Consider the following 16,176-nt stretch of genomic DNA (forward strand, 5'->3'; position numbering starts at 1 on the left):
GGTTGCCTACCTGGGTCTAAGATGATGAAGGAATTGAACCTTCTTTCTCATTTGATCCTGATTTTGCTCCACATTCTTTGCAAGTATGATGACAACGCCTACAATATAGAAAGCAGACAAAGTATTCAAGAATTTTGCTGGATTTCTTCTAATACAACCATCTAGCACGCTGGCAAATGCTCCTGAAGAAGTAATCTCTTGCCTAAATTCCCCAGTATTTGTAACTGCTTTATAGGACACAAACTGCAAAAGGTGACATCTACATGTCTCAACCAATAAAACCCCATTAATTATTATTCTTAGCTACCATTTCCAGCAAACACCACAATATAATAGGATTTTCTAAGCAGGAAAAGACAGTCCTTGCCGTTGTACCTATCAATAATGAGCAAACAGAGTTAGGAGCAAAGCGTATAATACAAAAGAGTGGCAAATAGCCATTTTGTGTAACACCATGTGAGGAAAGTAACAGCTTTTTGTTGGGGGGGGAGAATGGATGTGGAAAAACGCATGAACAATGAGGAATCTTCCCATTATGAGTCAGGTATTTTCGTCGGCATAAAAGCTCACATTGGTCTGGGGGAAAGACATGGAAAGACAGAGGAGAATGATCTTGTGGGTAGGATTTTTGGAAGTGTATTTTGTGTGTGAAAGGTGCATATGAGAAGCCATACTGGGAAAGAAAACTAGTACTGGCAGTTGAAGGAGGAGCTGGAAAAGAATACAGATTGTGATATGACAGGAAAGAGTACTTTATATGAAGTTTAGAAAAAAATGACTAAAACATGGAGGTGAGAGGAGGCAACCATTGAGATCTGTCATAGGGTTAGAGCTGCGAGGTGAAAAAAATGCCATTGCAATTTGTGCTCTTCATGGTTTGGCATGACAGCATGACATTGGGCAAAACCGCAGAAGAGGAGGTTGGAATGTGGGGTGAGATTGAAATTATTGTTAAAATATGATAGTGTAAAAAAAGTGTATGTGCAGTGTATTTGGCCAGATGTATGGTACAAAGGAGGACTCAAAGGCTGAGTGATACAACAGAAGATCATGAGACACTTAGAGGCACAATACTAGATGAAAAGAGAACTAGTAATGGTTCTTAAATGGTTCTTATCATACTTAAAAGTATGATAATTTCATTTAAATAATGGATTTCCTAATGACAGCTATTACACTGCATTTATTTATTTATTTATTTATATCATTTGCAGACGACACCAAGCTGGGTGGGAGTGTTGATCTGCTGGAGGGTAGAGAGGCTTTGCAGAGGGATCTAGACAGGCTGGATCGATGGGCTGAGACCAACGGGATGAGGTTCAATAAGGCCAAGTGCCGGGTCCTGCACTTGGGTCACAGCAACCCCAGGCAGCGCTACAGGCTTGGGGAAGAATGGCTGGAGAGCTGCCTGGCAGAAAAGGACCTGGGGGTGTTGGTCGACAGCAGGCTGAACATGAGCCAGCAGTGTGCCCAGGTGGCCAAAAAGGCCAACAGCATCCTGGCCTGTATCAAGAACAGTGTAGTGAGTAGGACCCGAGAGGTGATCGTCCCCCTGTACTCGGCACTGGTGAGACCCCACCTCGAGTACTGCGTCCAGCTTTGGGCCCCCTACCACAGGAAAGACATTGAGGTGCTGGAGCGGGTCCAGAGAAGGGCAACGAAGCTGGTGAGGGGTCTGGAGCACAAGTCTTACGAAGAGAGGCTGAGGGAGCTGGGGCTGTTCAGCCTGGGGAAGAGGAGGCTGAGGGGAGACCTTATTGCTCTCTACAAGTACCTGAAAGGAGGCTGTAGAGAGGCGGGGGTCGGTCTCTTCTCCCAAGTTACAGATGATAGGACAAGAGGCAATGGCCTCAAGTTACGCCAGGGGAAGTTCAGGTTAGATATTAGGAAATATTTCTTTACTGAAAGGGTTGTCAGGCATTGGAATGGGCTGCCCAGGGAGGTGGTTGAGGCACCATCCCTGGAGGTATTCAAGAGAGGAGTTGACATAGTGCTTGGGAATATGGATTAGTGTTGGGTGGTGTGGTGGTGTGTGTGTGGGTTGCGTGTGTGGTGGTTTTGTTTTTGTTTTTTTGTGTTGTGTGTTTTTGGTTTTTTTTTTTTTTTTTTTCATTGGTTGGACTAGATGATCTTAAAAGGTCCCTTCCAACCTCTGTGATTCTGTGATTCTGTGATTCTGTGATTTAATTTTCATTTTCTGAAGAATATTTAGTAGTTTCCAATACTGACACATATAACCTAAGGATGTAAGAGTAGTACCTCACAACCTGATCACAAAATTTAAATTCATAGTTTTGCTGTACATTATTTTTACTGTTGTAAAGACTATTTTGATCTAGGATTAATGATTTAAATAAGCACAAACCTTTTTTGTTGTGGACCAGGTGGTACAACACCGATCTTCTGGAACTTTTTTTTGCATTCTCCAATGTACGACACCTTTCCAATGGCAAAACCTAAGACACCAGCAACTATAAAGACAGATAACAAAAAATTGTTAATGCAAGAGCGTAAATCAAGGGTATGCAATTGGCTCCATTTTAATCACAGGATGAGTTGTATGTAGCGTGTCTTCTCAAAACATGTCGCAAACACATGTGAAGTTATACAGTGATTACAGGGATGATTTCAGTAACTACTGAAAACTGGCTACCTATCGCGAGACATGGCAACTGGTCCAATCCAATGCAGAAAGGAAAATGATATCATGTTTATCTGGAATTACAAGAGTTCAGATTTCAAGGAACAGATTACAGAGAAAGCCCACAATGAAATTAAATCACAATCTCAGCACTAATTTATCCTGCCCTTGTATGTACACTATGCTATTTCTGATGATGGCAGTTTTAACACTTATCTTCTCAGGGCTTCTAAGAAGCTAGAACATCAGCCTGCCATACTCTCACACTGGGGCTTTCACTCATTACAGACTCAGAATAAAAATATTACTTCAACATCCTCAATTTTTTGTTGAACTTCCGCTGAAGAGGGAATCAACTTTATTTCTTGCCATTTAAGAGCCAACTTACTATACTGTACAGTTTCTGTGCTTTTATTTGTTGTCTGTATCAACATGGTCATAAACAAGACAGTTAAATCAAATGAACATATGAAAAGGAACATACTATTTTATATATACTGTGATGGCCCCTTGATACCATAAGCAGCGTGATCTGCTAAGCATGGCTGATCAATGAGGTTGACATTATTTATAGGTGAGATTGGACTTTTTACCAGTTTGAGAGGATATATTAAATAAATATAAGCTGCTGCTACTGAAAATGTTTACATTAAAAGAAACTTATTTCAAACATTTATTTTTAAACACAGCAGAATTCTGATTTCCTGAAGCACTGCAATAATATCTCATAAATTCCCAAAAAGAATTTGAAAAGAGATTCAGAGAGATGCATCTAAGGTCTGCAGATTGCCTGTAAAGAACCTTTCTTTTCCTTTTTGAATTGGGTACAACTTACTTGCCATCTTAGGTAATGCACCAAATCTTGGACTTGCTGAGAAAATGCCTATAATAAAAGGAAATAGTCAGAATACTTATTCATTTGAGGAACTCATCATCACTCAAAACTAAAGTCAGGTTTTTTTCCTACAAGCTTTTGCATTTCTGAAGGCGAAGACTGTACAAAAATCTTGTAAGTCCACTAATTCAGATTTAGGAACATCAGGGCACTTTCCATTCCACTAGTTCTTAGTGCATCCATTTTGGTGCAGTCCTAGAGTCATAGAAAGAAAAAAATCTGGACTTTGCAGGATTCAATTCAGGCAGGGGTTCAGAAAGTAAACATGAAAGCAGCGTGGTTGCCACTGGTGACACCTGCAAGACTGCAGGAGGAGGAGATGGTGGCCTATGTTCCAGCACAAACCAACCTTGTGAATATAATAGCAAATTGAAATCTCCTACTCAGGGTTCAGCTTCTTGTGCTGTGAGAAGCAGGCCCGAACAGTTCTTCAGTAGTTTTCTGTGGCTATTGGTTAAACTCATGTTAAAGCGTACCACAGATACCTAGCCTCCTCCTCTGCAGAGGAGAGATCATACTTTTTGGCCTTTATGAGGAGAATACAGTGTGCAGAACATGAAAACTGAAAGATTAGCTCTTCTGAACAAAATCCACCTCCCCCCAGTTAACACCAGGAGATGGACCTGCGTCCAGCTCTGGAGTCCTCAGCACAGGAAGGACATGGACCTGTTGGAGCGGGTCCAGAGGAGGATCATGAAGATGAAGATGATCAGAGAGCTGGAGCACTTCTCCTATAAAGAAAGGCTGAGAGAATTGGGGTTGTTCAGAGAAGAGAAGGCTCCGGGGACACCTTATAGCCCCTTCCAGTACTAAAGGGGCCTACAGGGGAGATAGCGAGGGACTCATTATCAGGGGGTGTAGTGATAGGAAGAGGGATAATGGTTTTAAACTGAAAGAGGGGAGATTTAGATTTGATATTAGGAAGAAGTTCTTTACTGTGAGGGTGGTGAGATACTGGAACAGGTTGCCCAGAGAACCTGTAGATGCCCCATCCCTGGAAGTGTTCAAGGCCAGGTTGGATACGGCTTAGAGCAACCTGGTCTGGTGGGCGGTGTCCCTGCCATGTGGAATTCAATGATCTTTAAGGTCTCTTCCAACCCAAAACTATTCTATGATTCTATGATTATGGCTCTGCAAGCGTGTATGTCTGGCAGAGGGTGCTATACTGTGGAGGAGGGCTGCACACAGCAAGAGTGCCATGGCAAAGGGAAGGGAGCACTGTCTGCACTGTTCCCTGCATTCAGACAGTATTAAAGAGGCTCAGAAGCTCTGCTGCCTTCTAAGCCAGTGTACTGCGTGCAGTCATCAGGGAGGAGCGTTTAGACAGAGGAGCATTCAGTCTATGCTAAGTGCAAGGGCCTTCGCCCACTGGCATCTATGCAATTTTCAATTGGGTCTTTCAGGGGAGGGAGGAACAAAATTGCTTTTTGTTTCTAAACAGCCCCCCTCTTCCAACTGTTGACACACAGAAATTATTATTTAATATGGTCACTTGTTATTTCACAGCTGATAAGAAGTGTGCGAGGACAACAGAGAGAAACTGAGAAGAGTACCCGTTGACAGAGGGTGGCATATTAGCCACTGAGACCACCCCAGTGCCCTTCCTATCACTGCTCACCCTTTTCAAATGTGTAATCCTTTCCCTTCCCTCTCACACATTTTCCTTTGCTCCTTGCCTCCCCATCTGCCTACAAGCTCACTGGTCAAGGATGCAACAGGGAACTTACATCAGCCTCTTATGGTATAACACAGCTTTTAGGTTTTCTACCCTAGTCCTCCTGATCATCTTAGTAAAAAAAAAAAAAAAAGAATGTGATGAAGAGGAAACACGGTAATAGTGGCTGGAACAAAACACGGGGCTTGCAACTACACACAGTGAGAAAAGGCTGAGCCATTTCCACCTCCTCCATTTGCTGTCTCCCACCACCCACCCTTTATAACCCCTGAATTCTTTTCTGCTTCTTGTTTCAGGCCCTGTGATTTTTCTCCCACCTGCCCTTGCTGTAAACGGCTGCTGAGGCAGGCTGAAGGACTGTCTTATTTGCTCTTGTGGGATACACCAACCTTAGCAGTCTTCAGGGTGGACGCCCTTCACTCTTTACCCAAAATGCTAACCTCAACCTTATTATTAGTCAAGACTCCCAGAAGGAAAACTACATGTTGCACACTCCAATGTGTAGAACCAGGCTCATCAACCACATACACAGAACACAATTCTCTTCTGTGTTAGCCTGCAGATCGCAAGACGTCTCTATAAAAAGCATTCTGTCTCCTCACATTGGCAGTATTCCTTGTCCCTTTGCACCAAAGCTGCATTCATATTGATACGTGGTCACTGTAAAAACATTGCCAGCATTTCTCAAAGAAACCAACAGTTAGAGCGACAGTACCCAATTCTGATGCCCCTGCTCAGGTTGTACGATACTCTGCCCCACAAGCAGCCCCAGTGAAGAAGACTCTACTCAAATACATGTGATCATGGTGACAGAACCTAGCCACCAGCCTTTGAATTCGTGAATTCTCTTTTCAGTTCATGTTCTTTCAAAAGAATGGCTGTAGCAATGCATACATAATGGTCAAATCACTAACAATGATGGTGACGAGTGAGAGGAATATTGACCTTGAAAAACAGCAGGCTTCAGGGAAACTTGCATTTCAGTAGTAATTCTAGAGTCTGAACTTCATATCTTAGGACCATAATGCATTTTTTATATTTACCTTTTGAGACCAGCCCCTGGGTGACAAGCATGCTCCCAAGAGACAAAGGAAGAGCTGTAAAAACAAAAATGAGTGTATTTGGTATCACCTAAAATTTGTTACCTATTTGTTAAATACATTACTCTTTTATATGTGAAATGTTTTATATGTTAAATATTTCATATGTTTAGAATGTTAAACACATTACTTGTCTTCTAAACATTAACTTTGCATACTGCTTTAATCACCTATTATATCTGCTCATTCAGATTACTATTTCTTCAAAGCAAGGATGTGTTCATACAGTGCCAGACATCAGGCATGCTGTAGCATCTGGAGCTAATGCATTATATACATATTTATTAAACAATACCTTCCATAATCTGAATATCTCCTCTCAGTACTGCAATATTAGTAATGACAGCAGCTCTGATTAAATGCTAAAATCCTTTTCAGTCTTCTTTCAGAAAATGTGTAATACAGATACAAACTGATTTAGTGGACTTAAAAGGCACTAAAACACTGAGTAACTAACCTTTTAGACGTTCTAACACCTAAAGAGTTTCACAGACCCAAGACAGAGCCATGCCTGCCTTTCATTCAAAGGCAAGAATAAGTATGCAATAAAGTAAAACATTCCTCAGGTTGTTTTAATAATGGACTTCAAGAATGGAACCAACTCTATGATTGTTAAAGTAAGTTCATATTAAACAAGAGCTTAATTCAATCACCTTTACCTACAATGATTACACAAATAATTCAGTTAACCCTATAGTAACATATTGCTCACCTTAAAATAAGGTGACAGAGTTAACTCACAATAATATTCCAACAAAACCCAATGTATTATAATAAAGGGTATGGCATTTTGCAGCCAGTTTTGCCTAACTACATCAAGAAGTCATTCTCAGTGTGATAAGAACAAGTTTGGATCACTCACCTCTGTACCAGAAACTTTCCTTTCTGCATTTTTTACGGATCTTTGCTATTTCTTCAGCGTTGTGAGTTTGTGAGTTGGGACAATAGAACATTGGCTGAAAGGATAAACCTGGCTTAGCTTATTGAATTTAATCTCATGGGAAGAAAAAAGAAAATCAATTAAAGAAGACAAATTATTTAAAACCAAATAAAATAACAATGCAAAACCCAACCAAACAAGCAAAATTCCCTGTTCTGTTGCTAGCAGTTTGATTAAATACTTGACACCACAATACAGAAACAGAAAGAACTACATAGGTTTTAAAGTTAAAACCACTCATCTGGTTGGTCTATCCTTTCCTAAAATAGCTCAGCTGCTGCTTACCCCAGAAGCGTATTGCTTTATTTCTGTTAGACATTTCATTCTTACAAACTACATCAGCTTTCTGGGAAAAAAATGACAGGAAATACAGATTGCTAGTTTCTAAAAATGAAATTCTGCTCCATACAGAAGTGAATTTAAGTTCAGGAACAGTAGATTTTGCAAGTATTCAGAAAAGGGTCAACATAAACTCTGTCAGATTCCCCTAACTAGGCCAACGTTATATCTGAGCAGTTTAAATATATTCATGGCATTAACTGAACTCAACCATACCAGCTTCACCTTCTTAATAATTAGCCTGCCGACAGGCTCCTTTTAGGCTAATGGTAGCTTCTTTTTTTTTTTTCCATTTTGATTGTGAGAAAAAAAATGATAGTATTCTCTCCTGCATTCTACTATCCAGGGTATTGACATGTGGATATAAATATATTTTTTCTTTCTTTAAGAGATGACTTGGTTATCAGCGTTAGCACTTGTAGTATCATTACTGGACACCTAAAATATATGGGTGTACTGGTTTTGGCTGGGAAAGAGTTTATTTTCTTCATAGTAGCTGGTATGCTGCTGCATTTTGGATTTGTCACCGAACCGGTGTTGATAATCCAGGGCTGTTTTACTGCTGAGCAGTGCTTGCACAGCATCAAGGCCTTTTCTGTTTCTCAGGCTACCCTGCCAGCGAGTAGGCTGGGGGTGAATGAGAAGTTGGGAGGGGACACAGCTGGGACAGCTGACCCCAACTGACCCAAAGGATATCCCATACCATATGATGTCATGCTCAGCAATAAAAACTGGGGAAAAGAACGAGTTGTCAAGTCGAAATTTTAACATTTTCTTGTAAAACCACAACCTCTACAAACATACTTATTCTTGAAAGCAAACCCAGACTTTGTAGAGCAAGCAGCACCTTGGGAAAAAGAGCACATTACTCTATTACAGGATTCTACCTCATTTTACGCCCGACTGATCCATGATTTTGTAACCATAATAATGAAATGCATTTATTGGCTGCAGCCACATATTTCACATTTTAGCTAAATAATATCTTCATCCTTCTTCAAGCGCTGCTCCCAGCCAAGTTAATGGTGGTGCTGCTTGGGTAAGTGATAGAGAACTAACTCCACTCCAGACCCTAGAGAACCACTCCAAACTGGTTTCACAGCAAGGTCACAGCAAACACAATAAAATCCAAACAGGCTGAGTGAAAGATAAGGTAACAAGTGTCACGGCCCTAAGTGCACCAACAGGCTTTGCAACCTTTCTGTCCCCATACACACCCTGCCAGCGTTTGGTTGCTTGGGCTCAAAGTCGGCTCTAACAGGGCACAATTGTGTAATACCGAATTAGACTGAAGCTGGGAAAAAGAGCTGCAAGAAGCTTTGCTCAAGAGCTGCATTTAAGCTTAGCCCCTCACCTAACTGTTGTAGGTATGCCTGTAGCTGGCCTTTTACAATGATGATCCCTATCTTGACTCGCTAACTTGACATCCTGGCTTACCATTAGACTTGCCTTATTCCTACGGACCTGCCCGGCAATCACTGGCCCAACTGTTGGCTGACCTCAGTTAACATCATTGGATCTTGCTCTGCTTCTCTTTTTTGGGATACTGTGGCACCGTGCTCCTTGTCCCTGAGGTCACAACCCCTGCCTGTCTTGCTGTAACTTCTGGCTCCCGGGTCACCTTCCCTTTTTGCTGCTCTCTGGCAGTGACTGGTTGGCAACAAGGTCATAGCTCATTTAAACTCCTTGTGGCTGATTACATGCTTATAGCATAAAATGGTAAAACTGGAAGCCCTGTGGGTAGCCGATTTCTCCAGCAGAGGGGAATGCTCATCTTCCTGGAGGGCAGGTTCTTGTGCAGTACTGTTCCCTTCTATCCTGAATACGCACATGCACAACTTGATGGGGACAGGTTATACCGGACTAGCACTCAGACACTAGGGCTCTGACAGCTCGTAACTAGCTTAACTAGCACAGCATAAACCAGTGCCCACTATCTCAAGACTCAAAATCTCCTAGCCCTCTGAGTGTAGTGAATCAGGAAGAGTAACACATAGCCCTTTCTCCTCTTCATTTATATACTTAAACTAACAGATAACTGTTTCCTTCTTCAATGAGAGCGACCAATGCAAAATCCCAGTCATTCACTAGCAATAGCATCAAAACAAAAGGTAAGAAACCCAGCTTACCCATCCAGTTTGCTTTAGTGGAGATGTCTGACTTTCCTGTTGGGTTGTTTCAGAAGACATTGTCTCTCTCTGTGTACTCTGCTGCTGATCTTGGTCAGCAGACATTATGTGTTTTATGCTTGGCTACCTCTCTTTCTGCTAGGTACAAAGGTAAACAGCCAAAGTATCATATTGATAACATAGGTTCACTGTTCACCTAGAAATAGTAATGACCAAATTGAAAGGAGTTTTTTTTTTTTTTTACAGCAGATAGTGTCCAGCCACCTGATTATATACAGCTTACAGTGCAGTGTATCACTTACTAGCAATAGAGAGTTGTGTGCAGCCTAATTCAAACAAGGAAGTTGGTAAGTACAATTAGATGCTGGATTATGACCTAGCACAGCACTCTGAATCAGAAAGAAATGAGAACACATACAAGCAAGTCATCCAAAACCATTTTAATTTTTATTGTATTGCAGGTGAAAAATTTAGCTTCAGTGTGCTGTCCAGATTCACTGTACTATTCTATCCTCATTGCCGGGATCTGAAGTTTTGACTCCACAGGACCCACAATGCACGCCTATCACAAACCACACTAGCATTTCCAACAAACACAATCCAGTAACAAACATGCTTTAAAAAATAATAATAAATTGATGCAGAATAAATAGATTCCAAAGAATTTTAGAGTTGCAGTCTTCCATGCCTGAGAATTGTGCTGCAGGGAAAAGCAAAAAAGAATCCCATTGATTTCTGGAGTAATTCAAACATCTAAGCTGTGATTTTTACCTAGCGCTTTGCTGCATGGGCTGGCGCTTTATTTATCAACATACAGAGCACTGCTGCTTTTCTAATGGTGCCTTCTGAGAACGGTGGCACTGAGCAAGGCTAAAGTGACTGTAAAGGACAGAGTTAAACAAGGAAACATATGCAACAATTTAATAACCTGAATGGTTTTTGGCATTCATAATATTACTGGATAAACCACTCCCTGCACTTATTTTGGGGTCAGTTACACAGCTATAAAGTTCAAGCAATGCCTGCTTCACGCATGCTGGATATTCAGACAGCAACGCTTTTTTAAGTGATGGAACAGAAGCAACATGACCTCCTCTCCCCTTGGTAAAAAGATTCAGTTCAGCATTGCATTCACACAAATCTGCACTTTATTCTCAGTTACTCTCAAAAATGACAACGACCCCCGTGTCTCTGAAAAAATTTAAGTTTGAAAGTACACATAATGCTGGGAGAGCCCACAGCTCTTTACTGCCTGCCTCACCCTGACTAACTAAAAGCAATTTAATTTTCCATCAGTCTCTCGTCACCAAATGCTAAAATGGAGATAAAAGATGAGAAAAAATGCATGAAACCTTAAAGAGGTTTATGTCAGCCAAAGACACAAAATTTTCTTATTCTTATTTGCTTGCTTATTCTTACCTGCTTATAAGGCCTACCTGTGCAGATGGTTGCATAAAAAGCATCACTACTGACTGATATGGTTTCTAACTGCTGCAACAGATTTTAACTGCTCATCTTTTTCATGAGGATAAGAAAGTTGAGTCACTGGAGAAAATAAATAAAATGAAAAAAAATTAAAGGAGTATAAGTTAGGTTATAAAAATTTGCAGCTTGCCATTAACCTCTTGATTGTTTACGGCATACGTTTCTCCAGTTATTCAGCTGCACTTCCACTTCAACATAACAAAGAATCCCAAAAATACATAGTCCTTCAAGCAGCTTCCTGGTACCTCTCCCACTTGGGATGAAAGCTGAAAGCTATACTGGTGAGAACGAAGCAAAGGGACAGAGTCAAGGTCATCAAAATATTATTTAATTGAATTATTAATATTATTACTTAGCACACATGCTGCCTCCTATCTGAGGAATGTAAAAGTGTTCCAGTGTTTGGAGCATTGTGTTTTGGAAAGACAACTGTCATCCCAAAAAAACCCTTTATTTGCATTGACCTACTGAAGAAACATAACTTTCATACATATTTTTACTGTAACGCTTATTGCTGTTTTCTCAACCTAACTATGTAATTGTTAGTGTAACAATTAATTATGTTCTCTTAGCTGCCTTGGGAAGAATTGCCCAATGTTATTCTTCTGTTTAACTGAAATACCTATATAACGCATGATTAAATCAATGTGGTTTGCAAGGATCAAATATTTAAAAAAACTTCTTCCTATTCTACAAGAACTGTTCTGCATCATTTACTCATTTACAGAAGAAAACGCTAATATTAGACTCCTTAAAGATCTCATGGTTTTGATTCTTCTAATTGGTTTGATAAAGAAGCAGCATGGAAGAAGACAGGTACATTTTTCGGGTGTGAGAATTGCCAACTTCACGTACTCTGTTTTCACTAAGAAGCCTCCTTCCAAATAGGAATGGTGACCACATAATTTCTAAGATTACTTGGGGGAAAAGGTGAGAGCCAAAATTGCATGTGTTAACCAGTATATACAGTTGACCAAGATCTACAGTGCCCAGGGCCAGTGTCACTGAAGTACAATGATCACTGAGACAATTTGTTAGAACTTCAGAGAGGCCGTGTAAGGACTGTCTGTTGAGGAAGAGGGGAAGAGTCACTATGATGTTTCACACGTGGCTTCTGAGGTGGCACTTTATTTTAAATCCTGGCTCTTGTTTTGAAGAAGAGTCAACAGAGCAGCTGCACTAGGTCTTCGATGAAAAGCTCCCTACCAAGAACTGGGGGGACACCACGAAGACGGTGAATGCCTCACGCTTGCCCAGCCGTGCCTCCGCAGCACTTGCTCAGCTGTCTGCTGACGGTCACTCATCCAGAGCTCAGCACGCCCAGCGAGAACAGGCTATTACTTTGCGCTAGCTGCTTGCTCTAAGGGCAAAGGATGTGGCTGGGGACGTGCGACACGCCGGGAGTTTCCTGGGAAGGAAGAGTGGTTGCAATCAGGCCCAGGGCAGGCGTCCACTCCAGCCAACAGTGGCTCCGCTGACCCGGCCACCGGGCCTGGTACACCCAGCCACGGCCCCGGCGTTGGGCGAAGGGGAAGGGGAGAGGGCGAGGTGTCGGGCGCCGTGGGGAGACTCCCCTGATAAGCCGCCGCCTGCCCCCTGCCCCGGTCCGGCCGCCGAGAGCCACGCCAGCCCCGGCTTTCCTCCCGCCGTGACGCCGGAGAAATCCGGCCCCGCGGAGCTCAGCCCCTCCGGGCCTCTCCCCCGGGCCGCGGGGCGGAAGGTGGCTGGCGGCGGGCCGCGTCCCCGGGCAGCGCTCACCCCCCGCGGGGCGCCGGGCCAGCGGAGGAATGGGAGGGGGGCAGCCCGGCCCCGGCAGCCGGTGAGGAGCGGGGGCCGGGCGGGCATCGACCAGCCCTCGGGGCTGAGCCGCCCGCTGGCCGCCCCCGCCGCTGGGCTCCACCGCCACCTCCTGGTCACCGGCGGACAGGGACGGGGACAGGCGGGGCTGCGTTTTAATATTGATATCAACAAGAAGTAAATTAAAAAAGAAGGACACTTTCATCAGTCAAAAATAATATCGCAAGAAAAAGTTATCCTGGAAATGTGAGTTCTGGGGCGGAGGGCTGTTCCTCCAGGAATACTGGAAAAATAACTCCACTTTCTCTGAAAGGACAAATGCAATGCCTTTCTTTAATGATAAGCTTCATGAAACACAGCATGTAAACCCGAGTTTTATTTTGCGTTTTATCATTCATAGAAGATAAACTTTCAAAGTCTTTGGGGTTTTTTTTGGTTAGTTGGTTTTGGTGCTTTTTTTAAAATATTTTTTTTTTTATTTTTTTACAGTGAGACATAGTAGTTTTTAGTAAAGCATCCTAACTGGTGATACGACACTTCCTTGCTTATCATGAAACGAACAGCTTGCGAGACCACCATTATACTTCCTTCTTTTGCATGACCTCGGCATCTCAATTTCACAATCAATAGTACATAAGTCATTATTCATTTTCTTAAGCCCAAAAAGGCTTTCAGCTTCCAGAAGTCTTGGCTGCTTGAAGCCCCTTTCCCCGGAGTATTCTCTCACTCTTACCAGCCAAACCAGACCTCTGGGCTTTACTGCTGCAAAATGTGCTCTGCACATACAGGTTTGGTGAGAGCCATGTCCTAAAACAGCTCTTGAAAGTGTACCTACATCTCCTGTCATCTAACATTTCTTCTTGAAATGACACATAAGCAAAGACTTAACAGATACTGGCCACACGCTATTCTGAAAGCTACAATATACAAGAAAATCCCACGTGAAGCAAGTCCCCAATAACCAGTTATTTCTCAGCTGGTTCAGACCGAACTGGTTGTAAAGTGAAAAAGCACTGGAATGACAATTTCCTCATGGGGCACGTGCACGCCCAGGAGGGTGGTTGCTTGGGCTCTATGTGCAAAAGCGCCTATTAAAAATCAGGTTAGGCTTCTTTTTCAGTTTAACTTTAAAGTTGGTTATCATCACAATTGAATATGTTCCTCAAACACTCTTTGTTCTTAAGATTTACCCGAAAGTACTTCAGAGCTATGAAAATGGAGAGAAGTTGATAGACAGAAACCAATAAGTTTTAGTGCTTCGGAATAATAAACAAAAACCAAAAGAGATCTTTTCCCCTCCCAGAACAAAACCAACCTCACAGATCAAAGGAAAAAACAAGAGATACCAAAAATAAATAAAAAAACCCACAATATGGAACTGAATCCTCGGCTGAGGAGTTTTCAACTGTTAGAGTAGAAAGAGATCAAGGAGCTGAGACTTCCCAAACTCGGGGAAGGTTTACGGGCTCTGGCTGCTTGTCTGAAGAACCTTCTAGAAAACACTGCGGGGTTGCCAGGATCCTGAGGTTCACCACATCCACCAAAGGCAAAGCCTTTCCAGCGTGTGTATCTAACAGAAACCCTACAGCACACGGCAGGAGGAGGAACTATTACCAAGCGTGATAAACATGGTTTGTTTGTTCCCTGAGAAACAAAGACCTGGAGTAACAGACGCAGAACGGGGTTACAAAAAATGTATCAGTAATGAAAACATTTAGAGCACGGAAAACCGCACGGGAATTATACTGTAGGGCATTGTTCTCATGCTAATGGGAGTGGGAGTTGAGGGTGAATGAAAAGACATCAAAAGTCACAGCAGGAAACAGCCAACATACTTCTGAGTAAAATATTAAACTGTCCTCACTACGTACAAGAAATCATGTAATGGTTTTCTATGTCCTGGCTGATTCTTGGATGTACTTACTTCTATTTTACGCTTGTTCTGGCCTATCTTTTAGCAGAAATGAATGGCTGACAACTATCAGATAGCCAAGCTTTAGGATCTTCATTTCTCAGCGTGAAGAAGGCTGTAAAATAGCCACAGAGTTTTCTCTTCTCTTAGGATGCACAGATATATGTGTAATTTCTTTCCTACAGTAAAGATCTGCAACAGTAGCTGATTTCAACAGGATTATAGGTGCTTAGATCCTGTAATCAGACTTAATTGAACCTGCCACTTTTAATACATATTGAAATTAATCAAGCTGGAGTACATTACTGGAATTATTCTGGGGCAATGTTTGTGTATCACGTCCCACAGAACATTTTACTGAAAAAGGTGGTTAGCAAGTCTCAATATTTATTAGTCCTGTGTTTTAGGGCTAATTTACAAGAGATGAAGCTACCCTTCAGCCCCAGTGTAGCAAATGAACAGTATTTTGTAGCCAACATACAATAACCTTGAGAAAACGACAACCAAATTAATGCTGAATATGAATATGCATATAGAGTTTTGCATAACAGGTGTAAAGGTTACAAAGCTTATTAAGAAGCTTTACACTGTTGTGCAAACTGCAAGTCTTTGTGTTTCCACAGTGACTGTGGCAGGTGCCCAACTGTAAACTCCAAGCCCTGCTTTTTTCCAGAATTGCTTTCTTAATCCTAATTTGTGTTTGCACTTTTATGCCTTTTTCCTCTATTTCTCTGGCACTTTCTTCTGCTTCTTAGTCATGCCTATTCAGGCACATCTCTACTGGGCAATACGCAAGGATAACTTCTCCCAGGCATCTGACAGTTCTTTTAAATTCCATGTGTTTATTTTGGGTTTCAAAACATGCTTGTATTGTAGTTTTAACCCAAATAAAGCATTGCTTTTTACCACCACTAGCTTTAGAGAGGTTTACCCCTGTTGATACCAATACAATTTTGGGGCTATAATTTACTTTCTGTTAAATTCAGATAATTTTTTGTGTCTGTCTTAGGTTAAGGGTATATTAAATACTACTCTAAAATGAAGATGCTCTTTTTTCTGTGAGTGGAAACTCCTACTGTAGTACGCTATCTTGGTTTTGCTGGTTTGCCACCACTGTATTCCTGTATAGATCAAATGCTATTGCTTTATTTTTTAACAGCTACACATGCAGCACTCCAAGAATAAAAAAATATAGTGAAAGGCATTCCTACAGGTATATGTGTAATGAAGCACCTTGTAAACATTGACTTTTGTTTTTAAGAC

The 16,176-nt window shown here is 41.8% G+C and overlaps 1 protein-coding gene across 1 annotated transcript; it reads right to left on the minus strand.

The window, feature by feature from the left end:
• Positions 1-16: 16 nt before the first annotated feature.
• OCIAD2 (OCIA domain containing 2) lies at positions 17-9,779 on the minus strand. Its single transcript, XM_074155173.1, has 6 exons — positions 9,720-9,779; positions 7,174-7,267; positions 6,255-6,308; positions 3,477-3,524; positions 2,366-2,471; positions 17-98 (listed from the first exon to the last, which is right to left on the minus strand). The coding sequence occupies exons 1-6, from the start codon at positions 9,777-9,779 to the stop codon at positions 17-19; spliced, it is 444 nt and encodes a 147-aa protein (XP_074011274.1).
• Between the last annotated feature and the right edge of the window lie 6,397 nt (positions 9,780-16,176).

Source organism: Numenius arquata, chromosome 10 (assembly GCF_964106895.1).
Source record: "Numenius arquata chromosome 10, bNumArq3.hap1.1, whole genome shotgun sequence".
NCBI lineage: Eukaryota > Metazoa > Chordata > Aves > Charadriiformes > Scolopacidae > Numenius > Numenius arquata.

What these genes read in the sequence shown, in the direction of transcription:
- OCIAD2 (XM_074155173.1), bottom strand. Translation starts at nt 9,779, where the DNA reads ATGTCTTCTGAAACAACCCAACAGGAAAGTCAGACATCTCCACTAAAG. An exon ending in CACTAAAGCAAACTGGATGG is followed by an intron (nt 7,268 to 9,719) that starts GTAAGCTGGGTT and finishes TTATCCTTTCAG; the next exon opens with CCAATGTTCTATTGTCCCAA. An exon ending in CCAGGGGCTGGTCTCAAAAG is followed by an intron (nt 3,525 to 6,254) that starts GTAAATATAAAA and finishes CTTTTATTATAG; the next exon opens with GCATTTTCTCAGCAAGTCCA.